Source organism: Oncorhynchus clarkii, chromosome 17, assembly GCF_045791955.1.
Source record: "Oncorhynchus clarkii lewisi isolate Uvic-CL-2024 chromosome 17, UVic_Ocla_1.0, whole genome shotgun sequence".
Classification (NCBI taxonomy): Eukaryota; Metazoa; Chordata; class Actinopteri; order Salmoniformes; family Salmonidae; genus Oncorhynchus; species Oncorhynchus clarkii.
This window is the reverse complement of record NC_092163.1, coordinates 83,843,309-83,868,308: the sequence shown is the minus strand read 5'-3', so window position 1 is coordinate 83,868,308 and position 25,000 is coordinate 83,843,309. Positions and strand designations below refer to the sequence as shown.

Below are 25,000 nucleotides of genomic sequence, written 5' to 3'. Positions count from 1 at the left end.
ACCCAGGAGAATCCTCCTGTCTAATATAACCCAGGAGAATCCTCCTGTCTAATATAACCCAGGAGAATCCTCCTGTATAATACAACCCAGGAGAATCCTCCTGTATAATATAACCCAGGAGAATCCTCCTGTATAATATAACCCAGGAGAATTCTCCTGTATAATATAACCCAGGAGAATCCTCCTGTATAATATAACCCAGGAGAATCCTCCTGTATAATATAACCAAGGAGAATCCTCCTGTATAATATAACCCAGGAGAATCCTCCTGTATAATATAACCCAGGAGAATCCCCCTTAATAATATCTCACCTGTGTCGTCTTCAAACAGTCAATAATGCAGCCAGCCACGGACTTCCTCCTAGATCCCACCCTCTTCCTGAACTTGCAGTTAGACCTCATGTTCTGAGGGTATTCCCTAATGGTCTACAATGCAGGGAAACATCATTTACAGAAACACAAAGTATTTCCACACTAGAGAATATGGGGGAAATGCACATTTGGAATAATGTTTAAGACCGGTGGTTACAATGCATTCATAATTAAACTAGGTCAAATGATTCTAACGATCTTCATAAGGTCTAAATATATAATAGCAGGAGCAGTGAATAGAAATAAATGAATAAGATAAAAAGAGAGACAGAAAATGTTTGGTGTTGATGTTTTTAATGTGTAGAGTCTTACTGGCTTGTAGTTGAAGTAACATCTGGGTTTCTCATCACAGGCTGTGCACCTCCCCTTGGAGAAAGAACAATTAGACAGAAACACACACACCTACCCAGGCACACCCACCCACCCAGGCATGCAGGCACATACACTCACCCACTCACCCAGGCACAACCACCCGCCCAGGCACACCCACCCACTCACCCAGACACACCCACCCACTCACCAAGACACACCCACCCCCCCAGACACACCCACCCCCCCCAGGCACACCCACCCTCCCCAGGCACACCCACCCCCCCAGACACACCCACCCACGCACACCCACCCCCCCCAGGCACACCCACCCCCCCCAGGCACACCCACCCCCCCAGACACACCCACCCCCCCCAGGCACACCCACCCCCCCAGACACACCCACCCACACCCACCCACTCACCAAGACACACCCACCCCCCCAGACACTCCCACCCCCCCCAGGCACACCCACCCCCCCCAGGCACACCCACCCCCCCAGGCACACCCACCCACTCACCCAGACACACCCACCCACTCACCAAGACACACCCACCCCCCCAGGCACACCCACCCACCCAGGCACACCCACCCACCCAGGCACACACGTAAAGAGAGAACATTCCTCTGTAAGATCACTGATACATTTCTATATGAAATAGTTCACCTACATCAGTACAGCTGAGTTACTAGTTCACCACCCCTCCTGTCTCTGTCCATCAGTACAGCTGAGTTACTAGTTCACCACCCCTCCTGTCTCTGTCCATCAGTACAGCTGAGTTACTAGTTCACCACCCCTCCTGTCTCTGTCCATCAGTACAGCTGAGTTACTAGTTCACCACCGCTCCTGTCTCTGTCCATCAGTACAGCTGAGTTACTAGTTCACCACCCCTCCTGTCTCTGTCCATCAGTACAGCTGAGTTACTAGTTCACCACCCCTCCTGTCTCTGTCCATCAGTACAGCTGAGTTACTAGTTCACCACCCCTCCTGTCTCTGTCCATCAGTACAGCTGAGTTACTAGTTCACCACCCCTCCTGTCTCTGTCCATCAGTACAGCTGAGTTACTAGTTCACCACCCCTCCTGTCTCTGTCCATCAGTACAGCTGAGTTACTAGTTCACCACCGCTCCTGTCTCTGTCCATCAGTACAGCTGAGTTACTAGTTCACCACCGCTCCTGTCTCTGTCCATCAGTACAGCTGAGTTACTAGTTCACCACCCCTCCTGTCTCTGTCCATCAGTACAGCTGAGTTACTAGTTCACCACCGCTCCTGTCTCTGTCCATCAGTACAGCTGAGTTACTAGTTCACCACCCCTCCTGTCTCTGTCCATCAGTACAGCTGAGTTACTAGTTCACCACCCCTCCTGTCTCTGTCCATCAGTACAGCTGAGTTACTAGTTCACCACCCCTCCTGTCTCTGTCCATCAGTACAGCTGAGTTACTAGTTCACCACCCCTCCTGTCTCTGTCCATCAGTACAGCTGAGTTACTAGTTCACCACCCCTCCTGTCTCTGTCCATCAGTACAGCTGAGTTACTAGTTCACCACCCCTCCTGTCTCTGTCCATCAGTACAGCTGAGTTACTAGTTCACCACCGCTCCTGTCTCTGTCCATCAGTACAGCTGAGTTACTAGTTCACCACCGCTCCTGTCTCTGTCCATCAGTACAGCTGAGTTACTAGTTCACCACCCCTCCTGTCTCCGTCCATCAGTACAGCTGAGTTACTAGTTCACCACCCCTCCTGTCTCTGTCCATCAGTACAGCTGAGTTACTAGTTCACCACCGCTCCTGTCTCTGTCCATCAGTACAGCTGAGTTACTAGTTCACCACCGCTCCTGTCTCTGTCCATCAGTACAGCTGAGTTACTAGTTCACCACCCCTCCTGTCTCTGTCCATCAGTACAGCTGAGTTACTAGTTCACCACCCCTCCTGTCTCCGTCCATCAGTACAGCTGAGTTACTAGTTCACCACCCCTCCTGTCTCTGTCCATCAGTACAGCTGAGTTCACCACCCCGCTCCTGTCTCTGTCCATCAGTACAGCTGATTTACTAGTTCACCACCCCTCCTGTCTCCGTCCATCAGTACAGCTGAGTTACTAGTTCACCACCCCTCCTGTCTCTGTCCATCAGTACAGCTGAGTTACTAGTTCACCACCCCTCCTGTCTCTGTCCATCAGTACAGCTGAGTTACTAGTTCACCACCGCTCCTGTCTCTGTCCATCAGTACAGCTGAGTTACTAGTTCACCACCCCTCCTGTCTCTGTCCATCAGTACAGCTGAGTTACTAGTTCACCACCGCTCCTGTCTCTGTCCATCAGTACAGCTGAGTTACTAGTTCACCACCGCTCCTGTCTCTGTCCATCAGTACAGCTGAGTTACTAGTTCACCACCGCTCCTGTCTCTGTCCATCAGTACAGCTGAGTTACTAGTTCACCACCCCTCCTGTCTCTGTCCATCAGTACAGCTGAGTTACTAGTTCACCACCCCTCCTGTCTCTGTCCATCAGTACAGCTGAGTTACTAGTTCACCACCGCTCCTGTCTCTGTCCATCAGTACAGCTGAGTTACTAGTTCACCACCCCTCCTGTCTCTGTCCATCAGTACAGCTGAGTTACTAGTTCACCACCCCTCCTGTCTCCGTCCATCAGTACAGCTGAGTTACTAGTTCACCACCCCTCCTGTCTCCGTCCATCAGTACAGCTGAGTTCACCACCCCTCCTGTCTCTGTCCATCAGTACAGCTGATTTACTAGTTCACCACCCCTCCTGTCTCCGTCCATCAGTACAGCTGAGTTACTAGTTCACCACCCCTCCTGTCTCTGTCCATCAGTACAGCTGAGTTACTAGTTCACCACCCCTCCTGTCTCTGTCCATCAGTACAGCTGAGTTCACCACCCCTCCTGTCTCTGTCCATCAGTACTCTGACAAATACACACGCACACACACTTACTCTGACAAATACACACGCACACACACTTACTCTGACTCGTAGGATCACGTCTTTAATGCATCGGTTCTTATGGACCTGTAAGACTTGGGGAACGGCCAGGATCACCCCGTGTCTCGTCTCACTGTGGCTCCCATCCAGCAGAACATCATTGGCCAAAGTCTGAAACACATATAGATAACAACCCAAATAAGGACTCTGAAACACATATAGATAACAACCCAAATAAGGGCTCTGAAAGACGTTCAGATAACAACCCAAATAAGGGCTCTGAAACAAGTTCAGATAACAACCCAAATAAGGGCTCTGAAACACATTCAGATAACAACCCAAATAAGGGCTCTGAAACACATTCAGATAACAACCCAAATAAGGGCTCTGAAACACATTCAGATAACAACCCAAATAAGGGCTCTGAAACACGTATAGATAACAACCCAAATAAAGGCTCTGAAACAAGTATAGATAACAACCTAAAAAAGGGCTCTGAAACACGTATAGATAACAACCCAAATAAGGGCTCTGAAACACATTCAGATAACAACCCAAATAAGGGCTCTGAAACTCATTCAGATAACAACCCAAATAAGGGCTCTGAAACACGTATAGATAACAACCCAAATAAGGGCTCTGAAACACGTTCAGATAACAACCCAAATAAGGGCTCTGAAACACGTTCAGATAACAACCCAAATAAAGGCTCTGAAACACGTATAGATAACAACCCAAATAAAGGCTCTGAAACACGTTCAGATAACAACCCAAATAAGGGCTCTGAAACACGTTCAGATAACAACCCAAATAAGGGCTCTGAAACACGTATAGATAACAACCCAAATAAGGGCTCTGAATCACGTATAGATAACAACCCAAATAAGGGCTCTGAAACACGTATAGATAACAACCCAAATAAGGGCTCTGAATCACGTATAGATAACAACCCAAATAAGGGCTCTGAAACACGTATAGATAACAACCCATATAAGGGCTCTGAATCATGTATAGATAACAACCCAAAGAAGGGCTCTGAATCACGTATAGACAACAACCCAAATAAGGGCTCTGAAACACGTATAGATAGCAACCCAAATAAGGGCTCTGAAACACGTATAGATAACAACCCAAATAAGGGCTCTGAAACACATTCAGATAACAACCCAAATAAGGGATCTGAATCAAGTATAGATAACAACCCAAATAAGGGCTCTGAAACACGTATAGATAACAACCCAAATAAGGGCTCTGAATCACGTATAGATAACAACCCAAATAAGGGCTCTGAAACACGTTCAGATAACAACCCAAATAAGGGCTCTGAACAACGTATAGATAACAAGCCAAATAAGGGCTCTGAAACACGTTCAGATAACAACCCAAATAAGGGCTCTGAAACACGTATAGATAACAACCCAAATAAGGGCTCTGAAACACATATAGATAACAACCCAAATAAGGGCTCTGAAACACGTATAGATAGCAACCCAAATAAGGGCTCTGAAACACGTATAGATAACAACCCAAATAAGGGCTCTGAAACACATTCAGATAACAACCCAAATAAGGGCTCTGAATCACGTATAGATAACAACCCAAATAAGGGCTCTGAAACACGTATAATAACAACCCAAATAAGGGCAACCCAACCCAAATAAGGGCTCTGAAACACGTTCAGATAACAACCCAAATAAGGGCTCTGAACAACGTATAGATAACAACCCAAATAAGGGCTCTGAAACACATTCAGATAACAACACAAATAAGGGCTCTGAAACACGTATAGATAACAACCCAAATAAGGGCTCTGAAACACATATAGATAACAACCCAAATAAGGGCTCTGAAACACGTATAGATAACAACCCAAATAAGGGCTCTGAAACACGTATAGATAACAACCCAAATAAGGGCTAAGTATAGATAACAACCCAAATAAGGGCTCTGAAACACGTATAGATAACAACCCAAATAAGGGCTCTGAAACACGTATAGATAACAACCCAAATAAGGGCTCTGAAACACATTCAGATAACAACCCAAATAAGGGCTCTGAAACACGTATAGATAACAACCCAAATAAGGGCTCTGAAACACATATAGATAACAACCCAAATAAGGGCTCTGAAACACGTATAGATAACAACCTAAATAAGGGCTCTGAAACACGTATAGATAAAAACCCAAATAAGGGTTCTGAAACACGTATAGATAACAACCCAAATAAGGGCTCTGAAACACATTCAGATAACAACCCAAATAAGGGCTCTGAAACACGTATAGATAACAACCCAAATAAGGGTTCTGAAACACGTTCAGATAACAACCCAAATAAGGGCTCTGAAACACGTATAGATAACAACCCAAATAAGGGCTCTGAAACACATATAGATAACAACCCAAATAAGGGATCTGAGACACATTCAGATAACAACCCAAATAAGCGCCCTGAAACACGTATAGATAACAACCCAAATAAGAGCTCTGAAACACGTATAGATAACAACCCAAATAAGGGCTGCAAAAATCCCTGGAACTTTCCCAAAATTCTAAACTGTTCCAGAAAAATTACAGATCTACCCGCTGATTCCCGCCTGATTACGGGAATCCTCCAAACAGGATTTCGGACAACCTGGAGCTCTGGTCAAAGTAGTTCCCCATAACCTTTAGTGGAAGGAGTCCCGGGGGAGAACAACTGCCCCTTTTCAATGAATCAATATTGCGTCAAATTGATCTCTAATGTCGAACATTTGCGAGATGGTGCTGTCGTGTAAAATTAAACATAATCGAGCAAGCAAACACTGAGTCGAGAGCGCAGAGGATGGGTCCCACAAACACACAGGCCAGTTGAGAGAGCTGACCGTAGTCGAGCGTGCAGAGGAGGGGTGCAAATTAAAGTTGATTTGCAAGTGTGACCAAATGACCTGAACACCATAGCCGCACGCAAAATATTAATTGGAGAGCAGAGATTATTTTATTTTGCAGAGATACTACATGTCAAGGCTCAGAAGTTACTGCGCTTTCACAAATACACAGCATGACCAAAATGGATTTCTCATTTCACACCAAAAAATCTTGCTCTCACAAACTGCAATATTTTACTATTATTTTATTACAGGTGAAAATTCTAGCCAATGAACATTGTTTGTAACATTTTACTGAAACGCAATTCGTCAGGTTTCTGGAGCTGACGATGGCCGACAATAAAAATGTAAGCTCTGCAGTAAGCTCTTTTCAGTGGAGAACCTAACCAACCAACTCATTTCAATATTGAAATTGAAGTAGGTAGTTATTTGGTCTTCTGTTATTAAAGCAGGCTATTGACTAGGCAAGCTAGGTTAACGTCAGCGAGCAGTAAGCTAGGAAGCTAGCTAGTTAGCTAGCTAACATGTAACCACATTTAAAAATGACCAGTAATATCTTTGGTTTATCCAAGAGCATTGTAGCTAGTTAGCTAAATAAGTGAATGAGGAGTTAGTAGAGAAGTAGGACGTGTGGGGTGGCAGGTAGCCTAGCGGTTAGAGCATTGGGCCAGCCTAGCGGTTAGAGCATTTGGCCAGCCTAGCGGTTAGAGCATTGGGCCAGCCTAGCGGTTAGAGCATTGGGCCAGCCTAGCGGTTAGAGCATTGGGCCAGCCTAGCGGTTAGAGCATTGGAACAGCCTAGCGGTTAGAGCATTGGGCCAGCCTATCTGTTAGAGCATTGGGCCAGCCTAGCGGTTAGAGCGTTGGGCCAGCCTAGAAGTTATAGCGTTGGGCCAGCCTGGTGGTTAGAGCATTGGGCCAGCCTAGCGGTTAGAGCGTTGGGCCAGCCTGGTGGTTAGAGCATTGGGCCAGCCTGGCGGTTAGAGCATTGGGCCAGCCTAGCGGTAGAGCATTGGGCCAGCCTCGCGGTTAGAGCATTCGGACAACCTAGCGGTTAGAGCATTGGGCCAGCCTAGCGGTTAGATCATTGGGCCAGCCTAGTGGTTAGAGCATTGTGCCAGCCTAGAGGTTAGAGCATTAGGCCAGCCTCGCGTTTAGAGCATTCGGCCAACCTAGCGGTTAGTAACCAAAAGGTCGTTGGTTCAAATACCCGAGCCGGCCTTGAGTAAGGCACTTCATCCTAATTTGCTCCTGTGGTGCGGTACTACTATGGCTGATCCTGTAAAAAAAACACACATTACACTGAACTTATCATTTTTAATTGGAAGACGAGAAGGGTGTGATTGCATCCCGAAATTCGGGGATGTTCCTGCATGTGAGCGTTCCTGCATCTGCACGAACCCCTATACTGTATATAGTTCTAGCATTGGTCCATTTTTAAGTTAGTACTCCGGTACATCCGCTGGATGGCGGTGGCGACAGTGTCCTTCACAGTGTCCTTCACAGTGTTCTTCACAGTGTCCTTCACAGTGTACTTCACACTGTCCTTCACACTGTCCTTCACAGTGTACTTCACACTGTCCTTCACACTGTCCTTCACAGTGTCCTTCAAACTGTTCTTCACAGTGTCCTTCAAACTGTTCTTCACAATGTCCTTCAAACTGTTCTTCACAGTGTCCTTCACAGTGTTCTTCACAGTGTACTTCACACTGTCCTTCACACTGTCCTTCACAGTGTCCTTCAAACTGTCCTTCAGTGTCCTTCACACTGTTCTACGCCCACTTGGATGAATGTAAAAACCTAGCAAGCTCCTGATTGATTGACCATACCATGACTTACCGTTCCCATAAATCCTATATCTGTTTTGACTTCATCCAGGACTAACCGTTCCCATAAATCCTATATCTGTTTTGACTTCATCATGACTAACCGTTCCCATAAATCTTATATCTGTTTTGACTTCATCATGACTAACCGTTCCCATAAATCCTATATCTGTTTTGACTTCATCATGACTAACCGTTCCCATAAATCCTATATCTGTTTTGACTTCATCATGACTAACCGTTCCCATAAATCTTATATCTGTTTTGACTTCATCATGACTAACCGTTCCCATAAATCCTGTATCTTTTTTGACTTCATCATGACTAACCGTTCCCATAAATCCTATATCTGTTTTGACTTCATCATGACTAACCGTTCCCATAAATCCTATATCTGTTTTGACTTCATCATGACTAACCGTTCCCATAAATCCTATATCTGTTTTGACTTCATCATGACTAACCGTTCCCATAAATCCTATATCTGTTTTGACTTCATCATGACTAACCATTCCCATAAATCCTATATCTGTTTTGACTTCATCATGACTAACCGTTCCCATAAATCCTATATCTTTTTTGACTTTATCATGACTAACCGTTCCCATAAATCTTATATCTGTTTTGACTTCATCATGACTAACCGTTCCCATAAATCCTATATCTTTTTTGACTTCATCATGACTAATCGTTCCCATAAATCCTATATCTGTTTTGACTTCATCCTGACTAACCGTTCCCATAAATCCTATATCTGTTTTGACTTCATCATGACTAACCGTTCCCATAAATCCTATATCTGTTTTGACTTCATCATGACTAACCGTTCCCATAAATCCTATATCTGTTTTGACTTCATCATGACTAACCGTTCCCATAAATCCTATATCTGTTTTGACTTCATCATGACTAACCGTTCCCATAAATCCTATATCTGTTTTGACTTCATCATGACTAACCGTTCCCATAAATCCTATATCTGTTTTGACTTCATCATGACTAACCGTTCCCATAAATCCTATATCTTTTTTGACTTCATCATGACTAACCGTTCCCATTAATCTTATATCTGTTTTGACTTCATCATGACTAACCATTCCCATAAATCCTATATCTTTTTTGACTTCATCATGACTAACCGTTCCCATAACTCCTATATCTTTTTTGACTTCATCATGACTAACCGTTCCCATAAATCCTATATCTGTTTTGACTTCATCCTGACTAACCGTTCCCATAAATCCTATATCTTTTTTGAATTCATCATGACTAACCGTTCCCATAAATCCTATATCTGTTTTGACTTCATCCTGACTAACCGTTCCCATAAATCCTATATCTTTTTTGACTTCATCATGACTAACCGTTCCCATAAATCCTATATCTTTTTTGACTTCATCATGACTAATCGTTCCCATAAATCCTATATCTGTTTTGACGTCATCATGACTAACCGTTCCCATAAATCCTATATCTGTTTTGACTTCATCATGACTAACCATTCCCATAAATCCTATATCTTTTTTGACTTCATCATGACTAATCGTTCCCATAAATCCTATATCTGTTTTGACGTCATCATGACTAACCGTTCCCATAAATCCTATATCTGTTTTGACTTCATCATGACTAACCGTTCCCATAAATCCTATATCTGTTTTGACTTCATCATGACTAACCGTTCCCATAAATCCTATATCTGCTTTGACTTCATCATGACTAACCATTTTCATTAATCCTATATCTGTTTTGACTTCATCATGACTAACCGTTCCCATAAATCCTATATCTGTTTTGACTTCATCATGACTAACCGTTCCCATAAATCCTATATCTTTTTTGACTTCATCATGACTAACCGTTCCCATAAATCTTATATCTGTTTTGACTTCATCATGACTAACCGTTCCCATAAATCCTATATCTTTTTTGACTTCATCATGACTAACCGTTCCCATAACTCCTATATCTTTTTTGACTTCATCATGACTAACCGTTCCCATAAATCCTATATCTGTTTTGACACTAACCGTTCCCATCATGACTAACCGTTCCCATAAATCCTATATCTGTTTTGACTTCATCCTGACTAACCGTTCCCATAAATCCTATATCTTTTTTGACTTTCCCATTCATCATGACTAACCGTTCCCATAAATCCTATATCTGTTTTGACTTCATCCTGACTAACCGTTCCCATAAATCCTATATCTTTTTTGACTTCATCATGACTAACCGTTCCCATAAATCCTATATCTGTTTTGACTTCATCCTGACTAACCGTTCCCATAAATCCTATATTTTTTTTGACTTCATCCTGACTAACCGTTCCCATAAATCCTATATCTTTTTTGACTTCATCATGACTAACCGTTCCCATAAATCCTATATCTTTTTTGACTTCATCATGACTAATCGTTCCCATAAATCCTATATCTGTTTTGACTTCATCATGACTAACCGTTCCCATAAATCCTATATCTGTTTTGACTTCATCATGACTAACCGTTCCCATAAATCCTATATCTGTTTTGACTTCATCATGACTAACCATTCCCATAAATCCTATATCTTTTTTGACTTCATCATGACTAACCGTTCCCATAAATCCTATATCTGTTTTGACTTCATCATGACTAACCGTTCCCATGACTAACCGTTCCCATAAATCCTATATCTGTTTTGACTTCATCCTGACTAACCGTTCCCATAAATCCTATATCTTTTTTGACTTCATCATGACTAACCGTTCCCATAAATCCTATATCTTTTTTGACTTCATCATGACTAACCGTTCCCATAAATCCTACATCTGTTTTGACTTCATCATGACTAACCGTTCCCATAAATCCTATATCTTTTTTGACTTCATCATGACTAACCTTTCCCATAAATCCTATATCTGTTTTGACTTCATCATGACTAACCGTTCCCATAAATCCTATATCTGTTTTGACTTCATCATGACTAACCGTTCCCATAAATCCTATATCTGTTTTGACTTCATCATGACTAACCGTTCCCATAAATCCTATATCTGTTTTGACTTCATCCTGACTAACCATTCCCATAAATCCTATATCTGTTTTGACTTTCTCCTGACTAAACCTTCCCATAAGTACGATATTTGGCTAGTGTTTTTTTCTTCTACTAGCTGCACACAAGACCCTGTTTTTACCTCTCAGGCTGATAAACATGCCCCTTTCAATTTACTCAGAGTCAAAAACTGATCTAATCCATGGTCCTCTCCTGTACTCTCAGACCTCCTCTTGATAAGAAATCAAGCCTGGGCCAAGGCTAGACCAACTGTCTCGTTAGCTGATTGGAAGCTATTCTGAAATAAGTGCACTGCGTCGGTTAAACAGACAAAATCAAACTACTTCCTTAGAGCTATGACAGACTCTGTTAAACAGGCCAAATCAAACTACTTCCTTAGAGCTATGACAGACTCTGTTTACAGGTCAAATCAAACTCACCATTGGGCCCTGAGGTCTATTACTTGTGATGGTTCTAGAACTCACCATTGGGCCCTGAGGTTTATTACTGTTGATGGTTCTAGAACTCACCATTGGGCCCTTATGTTTATTACTGGTGATGGTTCTAGAACTCACCATTGGGCCCTTAGGTTTATTACTGGTGATGGTTCTAGAACTCACCATTGGGCCCTAAGGTTTATTACTGGTGATGGTTCTAGAACTCACCATTGGGCCCTGAGGTTTATTACTGGTGATGGTTCTAGAACTCACCATTGGGCCCTGAGGTCTATTACTGGTGATGGTTACAGAACTCACCATTGGGCCCTTAGGTTGATTACTGGTGATGGTTCTAGAACTCACCATTGGGCCCTGAGGTTTATTACTGGTGATGGTTCTAGAACTCACCATTGTGCCCTTAGGTTTATTACTGGTGATGGTTCTAGAACTCACCATTGGGCCCTGAGGTTTATTACTGGTGATGGTTACAGAACTCACCATTGTGCCCTTAGGTTTATTACTGGTGATGGTTCTAGAACTCACCATTGGGCCCTGAGGTCTATTACTGGTGATGGTTACAGAACTCACCATTGGGCCCTGAGGTTTATTACTGGTGATGGTTCTAGAACTCACCATTGGGCCCTGAGGTTTATTACTGGTGATGGTTCTAGAACTCACCATTGGGCCCTAAGGTTTATTACTGGTGATGGTTCTAGAACTCACCATTGGGCCCTGAGGTTTATTACTGGTGATGGTTCTAGAACTCACCATTGGGCCCTGAGGTCTATTACTGGTGATGGTTACAGAACTCACCATTGGGCCCTTAGGTTGATTACTGGTGATGGTTCTAGAACTCACCATTGGGCCCTGAGGTTTATTACTGGTGATGGTTCTAGAACTCACCATTGTGCCCTTAGGTTTATTACTGGTGATGGTTCTAGAACTCACCATTGGGCCCTGAGGTTTATTACTGGTGATGGTTACAGAACTCACCATTGGGCCCTTAGGTTTATTACTGGTGATGGTTCTAGAACTCACCATTGGGCCCTGAGGTCTATTACTGGTGATGGTTACAGAACTCACCATTGGGCCCTGAGGTTTATTACTGGTGATGGTTCTAGAACTCACCATTGGGCCCTGAGGTTTATTACTGGTGATGGTTCTAGAACTCACCATTGGGCCCTGAAGTTTATTACTGGTGATGGTTCTAGAACTCACCATTGTGCCCTTAGGTTTATTACTGGTGATGGTTCTAGAACTCACCATTGGGCCCTGAGGTTTATTACTGGTGATGGTTACAGAACTCACCATTGTGTTTTGTATCAAAAAGTGGGTTGGGACTTTTTATATGTGTTAATCTACAAAGCACTCATGCTGCAATCACACACTATTGTGGTAGACCAGCATGACTGGGAGTGAGTGGTGAAGGAGAATATGTTGAAAATAGCATAAAAAAAGAGAAACCCTGGAATGAGCAGGTGTGTCCAAACTTTTGACTGGTACTGTATCTGTATCACAACATTGTAGGATAATTGTGAAGACATCAAAACTATGAAATAACACTCATGGAATCATGTAGTAACCAAAAAAAGTGTTAAACACTTTATTTGAGATTCTTCTAAGTAGCAACCATTTGCCTTGATGACAGCTTTGCACACTCTTGGAATTCTCTCAACCAGCTTCATGAGGTAGTCACCTGGAATGCATTTCAATTAACAGGTGTGCCTTGTCAAAAGTTGATTTGTGGAATTTCTTTCCCTATCGCGTTTGAGCCTATCAATTGTGTTGGGAGGTAGGGGTGGTATACAGAAGATAGCCCTATTTGGTAAAATACCAAGTCCATATTATGACAAGAACAGCTCAAATAAGCAAAGAGAAACAACAGTCCATTATTACCTTAAAAGACATGAAGGTCAGTCAACTCGAGAAATGTATTCAAGTCTATTTGGGAAAACCATCAAGAGCAATGTTAAAACTGTCTCTCATGAGGACCGCCACAGGAATGGGACCCACCAGAGTTAACTCTGCTGCAGAGGATAAGTTAATTTGAGTTACCAGCCTCAGAAATCGGCAATTAACTGCACCTCAGAAATTGCAGCCCAAATAAATGCTTCACAGAGTTCAAGTAACAGACACATCTCAACATCAACTGTTCAGAGGAGACTGTGTGAATCAGGCCTTCAAAGTCAATTTGCTGCAAAGAAACCACTACTAAAGGACACCAATAAGAATAGACTTGCTTGGGCCAAGAAACACGAGCAATGGACATTAGACCGGTGGAAATCTGTCCTTTGGTCTGATGAGTCCAAATTGCATATTTTTGGTTCCAACCGCTGTGTCTTTGTGAGACGCAGAGTAGGTGAACGGATGATCTCCGCATGTGTGGTTCCCACCATGAAGCATGGAGGAGGAGGTGTGATGGTGTGGGGGTGCTTTGCTGTCTGTGATTTATTTAGAATTCAAGGCACACTTAACCAGCATGGCTGCCACAGCATTCTGCAGCGATAGGCCATCCCATCTGGTTTGTGCTTAGTGAGACTATCATTTTTTTTTAAACATGACAATGACCCAAACACACCTCCAGACTGTGTAAGAGCCATTTGACCAAGAAGGAGAGTGATGGAGTGCTGCATCAGAGAATAGATCACTTGACCTTAACCCAATTGAGGTGGTTTGGGATGAGTTGGACTGCAGAGAAAAAGCAGCAAACAAGTGCTCAGCATATGTGGGAACTCCTTTAAGAATGTTGGAAAAGCATTCCAGGTGACTACCCCATGAAGCTGGTTGAGAGAATGCCAAAAGTGTGCAAAGCTGTCATGAAGGCAAAGGCTGGCTCCTTAAAAAAAATATAAAAAAATATAAAATATATTTAGATTATTCAACACTTTTTTTGGTTACTACACGATTACATATGTGTAATTTCATAGTATTGATGTCTTCACTATTATTCCACAATGTCGAAAAAAGTACAAATAAAGTGTCAAACCTTGGACAGGTACTGTACCATAAAAAAAGGTAGGGGTGTGGATCAGAAAACCAGTCAGTATCTGGTGTGCAGCAATACACATCTCCTTCACATACAATTGATCAGGCTATTGATTATGTCCCGTGGAATGTTGTCCCATTCCACTTCAATGTCTGTGTGAAGTTGCTGGATATTGGTGGAAACTGGAACACGTCGATCCAGAGCATCCCAAACATGCTCAATGCGTGACATGTCGGAATATGTTGGCATGGAAGAACTGGGACATTTTCAGCTACCAGGAATTGTGTACAGATCCTTGCGACAATGGGGCCGTGCATTATCATGCCCCATGAACGGCACAACAACTGGCCTCAGGATCTCATCACGGTATCTCTGTCCATTCAAATTGCCATCGATAAAATTAAATAGCGTTAGTTGTCTGTAGCTTATACCGGCCCATACCAATAACCCCACCGCCACCATGGGGCTCTCTGTTCACAACGTTAACATCAGCCAACCGCTCGCCCACATGAAGCAATACACGGTGTTTGCTATCTGCCCGGTACAGTTGAAACCGGGATTCATCCGTGAAGAGCACACTTCTCCAGCGTGCCAGTGGCTATTGAAGGTGAGCATTTTCCCACTGAAGTTCATTACGACGCCGAACTGCAGCTAGGTCAAGGCCATGGTGAGGACGACGATCATGCAGATGAGCTTCCCTAAGTTTGGGCAGAAATGATTCTGTTGTGCAAACCCACAGTTTCATCAGCTGTCCAGGTGGCTGGTCGCGGATGTGGAGATCCTGGGCTGGCGTCGTTTCATCTGCTGTTGCCAAATTCTCTAAAATGGCAGTTTATGGTAGAGAAATGAACATTCAATTCTCTGGCAACAGCTCATAACTACTGACCACAACACCACTGACCACAGCTACTGACTACTGCTAAACACAACTACTAACCACAATTACTGACAACAACTACATAACTACTAAACACAACCACACAACTTCTGACTGCACAACTACTGACACACATCTAACTACTGACCATAACCACACAACTACTGACCACAACCACACAACTACTGACAACACATCTAACTACTGACCATAACCACACAACTACTGACCATAACCACACAACTACTGACAACACATCTAACTACTGACCATAACCACACAACTACTGACCACAACCACACAACTACTGACAACACATCTAACTACTGACCACAACCACACAACTACTGACAACACATCTAACTACTGACCACAACCACACAACTACTGACAACACATCTAACTACTGACCACAACCACACAACTACTGACAACACATCTAACTACTGACCACAACCACACAACTACTGACAACACATCTAACTACTGACCATAACCACACAACTTCTGACCACACAACTACTGACAACACATCTAACTACTGACCACAACCACACAACTACTAACAACACATCTAACTACTGACCACAACCACACAACTACTGACAACACATCTAACTTCTGACCACAACCACACAACTACTGACAACACATCTAACTACTGACCATAACCACACAACAACTGACAACACATCTACTGACCACTACCACACAACTACTGACCACAACCACACAACTTCTGACCACAACCACACAACTACTGACAACACATCTAACTACTGACCATAACCACACAACTACTGACAACACATCTAACTACTGACCATAACCACACAACTACTGACAACACATCTAACTACTGACCACAACCACACAACTACTGACAACACATCTAACTACTGACCACAACCACACAACTTCTGACCACAACCACACAACTACTGACAACACATCTAACTACTGACCATAACCACACAACTACTGACAACACATCTAACTACTGACCACAACCACACAACTACTGACAACACATCTAACTACTGACCACAACCACACAACTACTGACAACACATCTAACTACTGACCACAACCACACAACTACTGACAACACATCTAACTACTGACCATAACCACACAACTACTGACCACAACTACTGACCACAACCACACAACTACTGACCACAACTACTGACCACAACCACACAACTACTGACCACAACTACTGACCACAACCACACAACTACTGACCACAACTACTGACCACAACCACACAACTTCTGAATACAAACACAACCACACTACTTCTGACCACACAACTACTGACCGAAACTACTGAACCACAACTACTGACATCATAAAAACTACTATTTCATATGTTCAAAATGTGACTAATTTCAGGAAACTCACGCTACTTCACAGGAGCGCCATTTGAACGTGAACTTTTTTTAAGCAAAATGCATTTTTTGGGCAGAAATGCCTTTTGGAACATGTGAACTTTCATGTGCCTAACCTTTTAGGGATAGGGGACAGCATTTTCACTTTGGATGAATTGTGTGGCCATAGTGAACTGACTCCTACTCTGTCTCAGATGCTAATATATGCATATTATTACTACTATTGGATAGAAAACACTCTGAAGTTTCTAAAACTGTTTGAATTATGTCTGTGAGTATAACAGAACTCATAGGGGAGGCAAACTTCCAAACAGGAAGTGGAAATTCTGGGGCTGGTTGATTTTCAACTCATCGCCTATTCACATCCCAGTAAGATATGGATCTGTTCGCACTTCCTACGCCTTCCACTAGATGTCAACAGTCAGCAGAACGTGGAATGAAGCCTCTAGTGTGATATGGGACCGGATGGGAGGGGAATGGTATGTGGTCTGGCAGAATGCCAGTTCCTGGTTGCGCACATTAGTCTTGTTATCGCCTTGCGTTCCATTACTCTGTACACAAAAATGAATGCTCCGGTTGGAACGTTATTGGATATATATGATAACAACATCCTGAAGATTGATTCTCTACTTAGTTTGACCAGTTTATTCGACCTGGAATATAACTTTTTGAAGTTTTCGTCCGAGTTCGCCTGGACCAGCGCCAGCTTTTGGACATGTGAGCTAAACGTGCTAGCAAAAGTAGCTAATTTGACACTAGTAATGGACATTATCGAACAAAACAACGATTTATTGCGGAACTAGGATTCCTTGCACTGCATTCTGATGAAAGATCAACAAAGGTAAGGGAATATTTATGATGTAATTTCGTATTTCTGTTGACTCCAACATGGCGGAGAAATGTTGTGTACCTCTGAGCGCCGTCTCAGATTATTGCATGGTATGCTTTTTTCGTAAAGTTTAAAAAAAAAATCTGACACAGCGGTTGCATTAAGAGCCAGTGTATCTTTAATTATATGTAAAACATGTATCTTTCGTCAAAGTTTATGATGAGTATTTCTGTTATATGACGTGGCTCTCTGTAATTACTCCTGATATTTTGGAGGCATTTCTGAACAATGTAAACCGAGATTTGTGGATATAAATATGCATATTATCTAACAAAACATAAATGTATTGTGTAACATGATGTCCTATGAGTGTCATCTGATGAAGATTATCAAAGGTTAGTGATTCATTTTATCTCTAATTCTGCTTTTGTGACTTTATCTTTGGCTGGGAAAAATGACTGTGTGTTTTATTGGATTTGGTGGTGATCTAACATAAATATATGTTGTGTTTTCGCTGTAAAACGTTTAAGAAATCGGACACGGTGGGTAGATCAACAAGATGTTTATCTTTCATTTGGTGTATTGGACTTGTTAATGTGTGAAAGTTAAATATTTCAAAAAAATATTTTGGAATTTCCCGCGCTGCCTTTTCAGCGAATGTTGGGGGGTGAGGTTCCGTTAGCGGAACGTGTGTCCGAGACAGGTTGTTAAATAACAAACTTGTATGCCATCTGTAAATACGAATACAATTGTTAAATTACAAGTCTAGTTGGTTAAGCCATGGAAACAGACAGCTCTATCTCTAGAAATGCCTTTGGTCTTCACAGAGTTAGATAAATCAGCTTTTAGTATTTTTGCACCTTACTTGTGGAATAATCTCCAAAACGGTCCAAAATGTGATGTTTTCGTGCCTCTGGTAATCCAGATGGTTGATTGACGACCTTTTTACTGAAGGACGCATTTGTTTTCTTTCCTTGTAATTGTGTATCTCTGCTTTTAATATTGTATTGCTTTGTATATTTTTGTAATTACAGGGCTCATCTGCAAAAGAGACCTTGGTGTCAGCATGATTCCCTGTCAAAATAAAGGTTCAATAAAAACATTAAACAATAAGATTTAATTGGGACACAGAGGGAGTGTTTCTCAAAATGCAACCAATCAATCAAATCAATTAACTAATAAATCAATCGAACAAACAAACAAACAACTGCCAAATAGTGAATAGCGTACCTCATTGTTCTTGCCCAGGTGGAACATGATCTGGTAGGCCCTCCCAAGTAATGTGTCCTTCACCATCCCATCCCTCAGATGATCCGGGAACAGCTGTTCATTAAGAATGATGTGGTATTTAAATACTTCTTCACCCTGTTGACAAGTAACAATATAGTTATTATGGTATGAGGGCCCGATTCCGATTTAGGAAATTACACACTTTCCTAAGCACTTCTCAGTAGTTGTTATTCAGACTTACTTTATGAAGTTGTGTAATGGTCGTGATTCCCTTGCGCGCTCTGAATAAATGTCATTCAACCACTGAAAACCCTCCCACTTACTGGCCAACAGATTTTCATGTGGAGTTTTCATTCAATAGGGTTTTCAGTATATTTATTTTAAGCCATCCCTTTATGCACCCTTTATCTTTTAGTTAGAATTTTGTTGAAAGCCTCACTAGAATATATCTAGAGAACGGGTTCAGATTATTAAGGATCATTTAAAGAAAGCCATCTAAATATATTAATTTGAAGGTGGAGTGAGATACCCGATGGTTGGGTGATAGTTCTCGGGCAATCATCTTGAAAAAACATATACCTACCAGCTATGTAGAGTTGGTCTGGCTCAGGTAATCTCTACCTACCAGCTATGTAGAGGTGGTCTGGCTCAGATAATCTCTACCTACCAGTTGTGTAGAGTTGGTCTGGCTCAGGTAATCTCTACCTACCAGTTGTGTAGAGTTGGTCTGTCTCAGGTAATCTCTACCTACCAGTTGTGTAGAGTTGGTCTGGCTCAGGTAATCTCTACCTACCAGGTATGTAGTTAGTCTGGCTCAGGTAATCTCTACCTACCAGTTGTGAAGAGTTGGTCTGGCTCAGGTAATCTCTACCTACCTGGTATGTAGAGTTGGTCTGGCTCAGGTAATCTCTACCTACCAGTTGTGTAGAGTTGGTCTGGCTCAGGTAATCTCTACCTACCAGTTGTGTAGAGTTGGTCTGGCTCAGGTAATCTCTACCTACCAGTTGTGTAGAGTTGGTCTGGCTCAGGTAATCTCTATCTACCAGGTATGTAGAGTTGGTCTGGCTCAGGTAATCTCTACCTACCAGTTGTGTAGAGTTGGTCTGGCTCAGGTAATCTCTACCTACCAGGTATGTAGAGTTGGTCTGGCTCAGGTAATCTCTACCTACCAGTTGTGAAGAGTTGGTCTGGCTCAGGTAATCTCTACCTACCAGTTGTGTAGAGTTGGTCTGACTCAGGTAATCTCTACCTACCAGTTGTGTAGAGTTGGTCTGGCTCAGGTAATCTCTACCTACCAGTTGTGTAGAGTTGGTCTGGCTCAGGTAATCTCTACCTACCAGTTGTGTAGAGTTGGTCTGGCTCAGGTAATCTCTACCTACCAGTTGTGTAGAGTTGGTCTGGCTCAGGTAATCTCGGACGGCGGCGTCGTGTGGAAGTAGGAGCGTATAATCATAGACGCCAATCTCCTGTGTCAGGTTGTAGAGCTGGAGGGAGATTACGGGAAAAACAGAAAACAAAGTCAATAATATCTCTGATCGAGCTGATACCAGACACGTAACAGACACATACTTGTATTTAAAATATTTTCAAATACTGGAACGCTATTCCATTGGTTCCATTGTAAAGCTAAATCAAACGCACGTCACACACATGGAAGGACTGGGGGGGGGGGGGGGGTTGGACTTAATGTGAAGGAAACATGTAAATATTGTTACCTTGGTAATAGCATGTGACAGCAGAGCACAAGCGTCCTGTCCAGGGGGTGTACTTGTACATCAAGCTGCCTCACGTTACAACGTACCAACCTACCAAAAATAACGTACCAGTGCTGCCTGTGTAAAGAGACTGAAGGTAGGGGTGGTGTTGAGGAACTGCATCAGGCCTGGGGGTTCTGGTGGGATGTCTGACAAGGGGGGGAACAGAACCTGAAAACACAAAACCATCAACACAGGATTCATTTAACCTCTAACAACCCTTGCTTGTGTAAAATATTTTGGAATATTACATTAAAGCAAGTTCATTTATATCCACAGACTAAAGCTGAAGACCTGTTACACGTTACCCACAGACTAAAGCTGTGACCTGTTACACGTTACCCACAGACTAAAGCTGTGACCTGTTACACGTTACCCACAGACGTTACCGTATTAATGATGTGGATGTATCCGTTGATAGAAGGGATGTTGGGGGTGAGGATGGTTGCATTCTCTATCCTAACTTCCTGAAACACAAATAAGAATCAGGATGTTGGGGGTGAGGATGGTTGCATTCTCTATCCTAACTTCCTGAAACACAAAGAAGAATCAGGATGTTGGGGGTGAAGATGGTTGCATTCTCTATCCTAACTTCCTGAAACACAAAGAACACAGTCACAGTCAGATCATCTTGAGACATGGCTGTAGACCCCACGGCAACAAGAGCAACGATAACAACATCTTCAACTTACCCCATCAACAGTTTTGACCTCCCATGTAGTAGGCAAGTGTAGAGTGGGTAACCGCTGGTGGACCTGCTTGTCCAGGTCCTCTATGGAGAATATCCCCTGGAGGAAGTGGGCTCTGGGGAGGAAGAGGAGTGTGTCTAAGGCCAGGATTCAATCTAATCCCGTGTTATAGCCTTTTTACAATCCCTTGAAAAATGTATTTTTTATTTCAACGAGACCAAATAAATGAATAAAATATGCAATAAAAAATATACAAATAAAGGCAGTTTGGATTGAGCCGACATATGTGGTGTTTTATCGTGAACCTGACTTCCACCTATGCTCGAACGTCGCCTTTAAAAGCATAATTGTCTACAACCCGTGATTGGTTTGGATCCCGGCCATATGCTCCGGGGTGACGTTTCCCTCAGGTACAGAGCTAGGATCATCTTCCCGTGACCCAGTCCTAACCTAAACCAAGACTCCGTGTCAGAGCACTCGTTTCCAAACTGTGGGGCGAGCCCCCCTCCAGGGGTCGACAGGGGGGCTTGAAACTTACGCTTGAAAGTTGTAATGGTAGAATGAACAAAGTGCAATTTAGAACTTGGGTATTACATCAGTTCCTCTCGTGATGTCAGTCATTACAGACCGTAGAGAGAGTTTCATAACTTGTCAGAAATGTCCAGATCAACTAGCCCACGTCAACTAACGTTTTTTAGCCATTCGATTTTATAGCAATGTTCGAGTCACTCAAATGTCACATTAGACATGGCAAAATGTATAGATTTGCAAGAAAATATACTTTAAAACAGCTAAGTTCTCTGAACTCCATGACAAAATGAGTTGAATTGCAGGAAATAAGCTTTAAACCTGCAACATTTTCTCTCAACAATGCTTGTGCCTATAGAAATAGACTTGGGGCGAAGGATGTTCCCCCATGCTGGAAGGGGGGCCTGATAGAAAAGGTTTGGGAATCCCTGTCTTAGAGCAGTTAAACCTCTCACTTCACCTGGTATATTCACTTCAGATTGACATTGTTAGTACATTACTTTAGAACAGTGATATTCAAAGTCGGGGTCGCGACAACTGCTGTGAGGTCGACAAAATAAAAATAAAAAGGTTATTTTTTTTTATTATTTTTTTTTTAAGGTAAGGTCTGGTAAGGTAAGGAATGGTATGGTCTGGTAAGGTAAGGTCTGGTAAGGTAGGTAATGGTATGGTCTGGTAAGGTATGGTCTGGTAAGGTAAGGAATGGTATGGTATGGTAAGGTAAGGAATGGTAAGGTAAGGTAAGGTAAGGTAAGGAATGGTAAGGTAAGGTAAGGTAAGGAATGGTAAGGTAAGGTATGGTCTGGTAAGGTAAGGAATGGTCTGGTCTGGTAAGGTATGGTATAGTATGGTATGGTAAGGTAAGGAATTGTAAGGTAAGGTATGGTCTGGTAAGGTAAGGAATGGTATGGTCTGGTAAGGTAAGGTATAGTATGGTATGGTAAGGTAAGGTAAGGTAAGGAATGGTAAGTATTGTATGGTATGGTAAGGTAAGGTAAGGAATGGTAAGGTATGGTAAGGTAAGGTAAGGTAAGGAATGGTAAGGTAAGGTATGGTAAGGTAAGTTAATGGTATGTTATGGCATGGCAAGGTATGGTCTGGTAAGGTATGGTATAGTATGGTATGGTAAGGTAAGGTAAGGTAAGGTAAGGAATGGTATGGTATGGTATGGTAAGGTAAGGTAAGGAATGGTAAGGTATGGTAAGGAATGGTAAGGTAAGGTACAGTAAGGTAAGGTATGGTATAGTATGGTATGGTATGGTAAGCTATGGTAAGGTAAGGAATGGTAAGGAATGGTAAGGTATGGTCTGGTCTGGTAAGGAATGGTCTGGTCTGGTAAGGTAAGGAATGGTAAGGTCTGGTAAGGTCTGGTAAGGTAAGGAATGGTAAGGTCTGGTAAGGTAAGGTATGGTAAGGTAAGCTAAGGTTTGGCCTGGTAAGGTAAGGAATGGTGAGGTAAGGAATGGTAAGGTAAGGTAAGGTCTGGTAAGGTATGGTATAGTATGGTATGGTAAGGTAAGGAATGGTATGGTCTGGTAAGGTAAGGAATGTTATGTAAGTTATGGTATGGTAAGGTAAGGTATGGTTTAATATGGTATGGTAAGGTAAGGTAAGGAATGGTATAGTAAGGAATGGTAAGGTAAGGTAAGGTATGGTATAGTATGGTAAGGTAAAGTAAGGTAAGGAATGGTATGGTCTGGTAATGTAAGGAATGGTATGGTATGGTAAGGTAAGGTATGGTAAGGTATGTTATGATAAGGTAGGAATGGCATGGTAAGGTCAATTACTTTAGAAGGTATGGGAGCCTGTAGCGGCTAAACCAGAAGTCCTGCACAGTTGTGGTTAGATTGCGGATAACGTCCCTGGAAGGTACCAGAGCCGTTAGATTCCCACTCAGGTCAAACTCTGACGAACTCTAAGAGAGGGGACAGAAACAGGAATGATCAATCCCTGACCTTTATAAAGTGCCTTCAGAATGTATTCATACCCCATAACTTTTCTACATTTTGTTGTGTTACAGCCTGAATTTAAAATGGATTAAATTGAGATTTTGTGTCACTGGCCTAAACACAATACCCCATAATGTCAAAGTGGAATAATTGTTTTTTTTTTCTAAATCTTTACAAATAAATAAAAAATGAAAAGCTGAAATGTTTTGAGTGAATAAGTATTCAACCCCTTTGTTATGTCTAAATAAGTTCAGGAGTAGAAATGTGCTGAACAAATCACACTCTGTGTGCAATAATAGTGTTTAACATGATTACCTCATCTCTGTACCCCACACATTCAATTATCTGTAAGGTCTCTCAGTCGAGCAGTGAATTTCAAACACAGATTCAACCACAAAGACCAGAGAGGTTTTCCAATCGTTTTCCACCATTCATTTTTTCCATATGGGATTTTACAAACACTTTAAATAAGGGCTGTGTTTCGTGCAGGCTTACACTGGTTCCACATTTTGATAACTGTGTAAATCTCCCTTAAACAAGGTGACTTTTAGCATGGTGGGGGCTGCATCATGTTATGGGTATGCTTGTCATCGGCAAGGACTTTTTTAGGATAAAAATAAATGAAAACCTGGTTCAGTCTGCTTTCCTACCAGACGCTGGGAGACAAATTCTCCTTTCAGCAGGACAATAACCTAAAACACTAGGCCAAATACATACTTGTGTTGCTTGCGACACTGAATGTTCCTGAGTGGCCTAGTTACAGTTTTGACTTAAATGGGTTGAAAATCTATGGCAAGACTTGCAAATGGTTGTCTAGCAATGACCAACAACCAACTTGACAGAGTTTAAATAATACATAAATAAATAATGTGCAAATATTGTTCAATTCAGGTGTGTGAAACCTCTTAGAGACTTACCCAGAAACACTCACAGCTGTAATGACTCTTAGAGACTTACCCAGAAACACTCACAGCTGTAATCACT

General features: G+C 42.4%; 1 protein-coding gene across 2 annotated transcripts in view; it reads right to left on the bottom strand.

The window, feature by feature from the left end:
• The window catches only part of LOC139371469 (stabilin 1), a 300,518-nt gene that overhangs the window by 88,538 nt on the left and 186,980 nt on the right, over window positions 1–25,000 (bottom strand). For both annotated transcript variants that reach the window (XM_071111910.1, XM_071111908.1), the window contains exons 28-36: window positions 23,855–23,982; window positions 21,543–21,654; window positions 21,240–21,317; window positions 20,920–21,021; window positions 20,476–20,580; window positions 19,097–19,231; window positions 3,658–3,786; window positions 685–738; window positions 313–426 (exon numbers count right to left, since the gene is read on the bottom strand). In XM_071111910.1, the coding sequence (XP_070968011.1) occupies window positions 313–426; window positions 685–738; window positions 3,658–3,786; window positions 19,097–19,231; window positions 20,476–20,580; window positions 20,920–21,021; window positions 21,240–21,317; window positions 21,543–21,654; window positions 23,855–23,982 (957 nt within the window). The remainder of the gene's footprint in view (window positions 1–312; window positions 427–684; window positions 739–3,657; window positions 3,787–19,096; window positions 19,232–20,475; window positions 20,581–20,919; window positions 21,022–21,239; window positions 21,318–21,542; window positions 21,655–23,854; window positions 23,983–25,000) is intronic.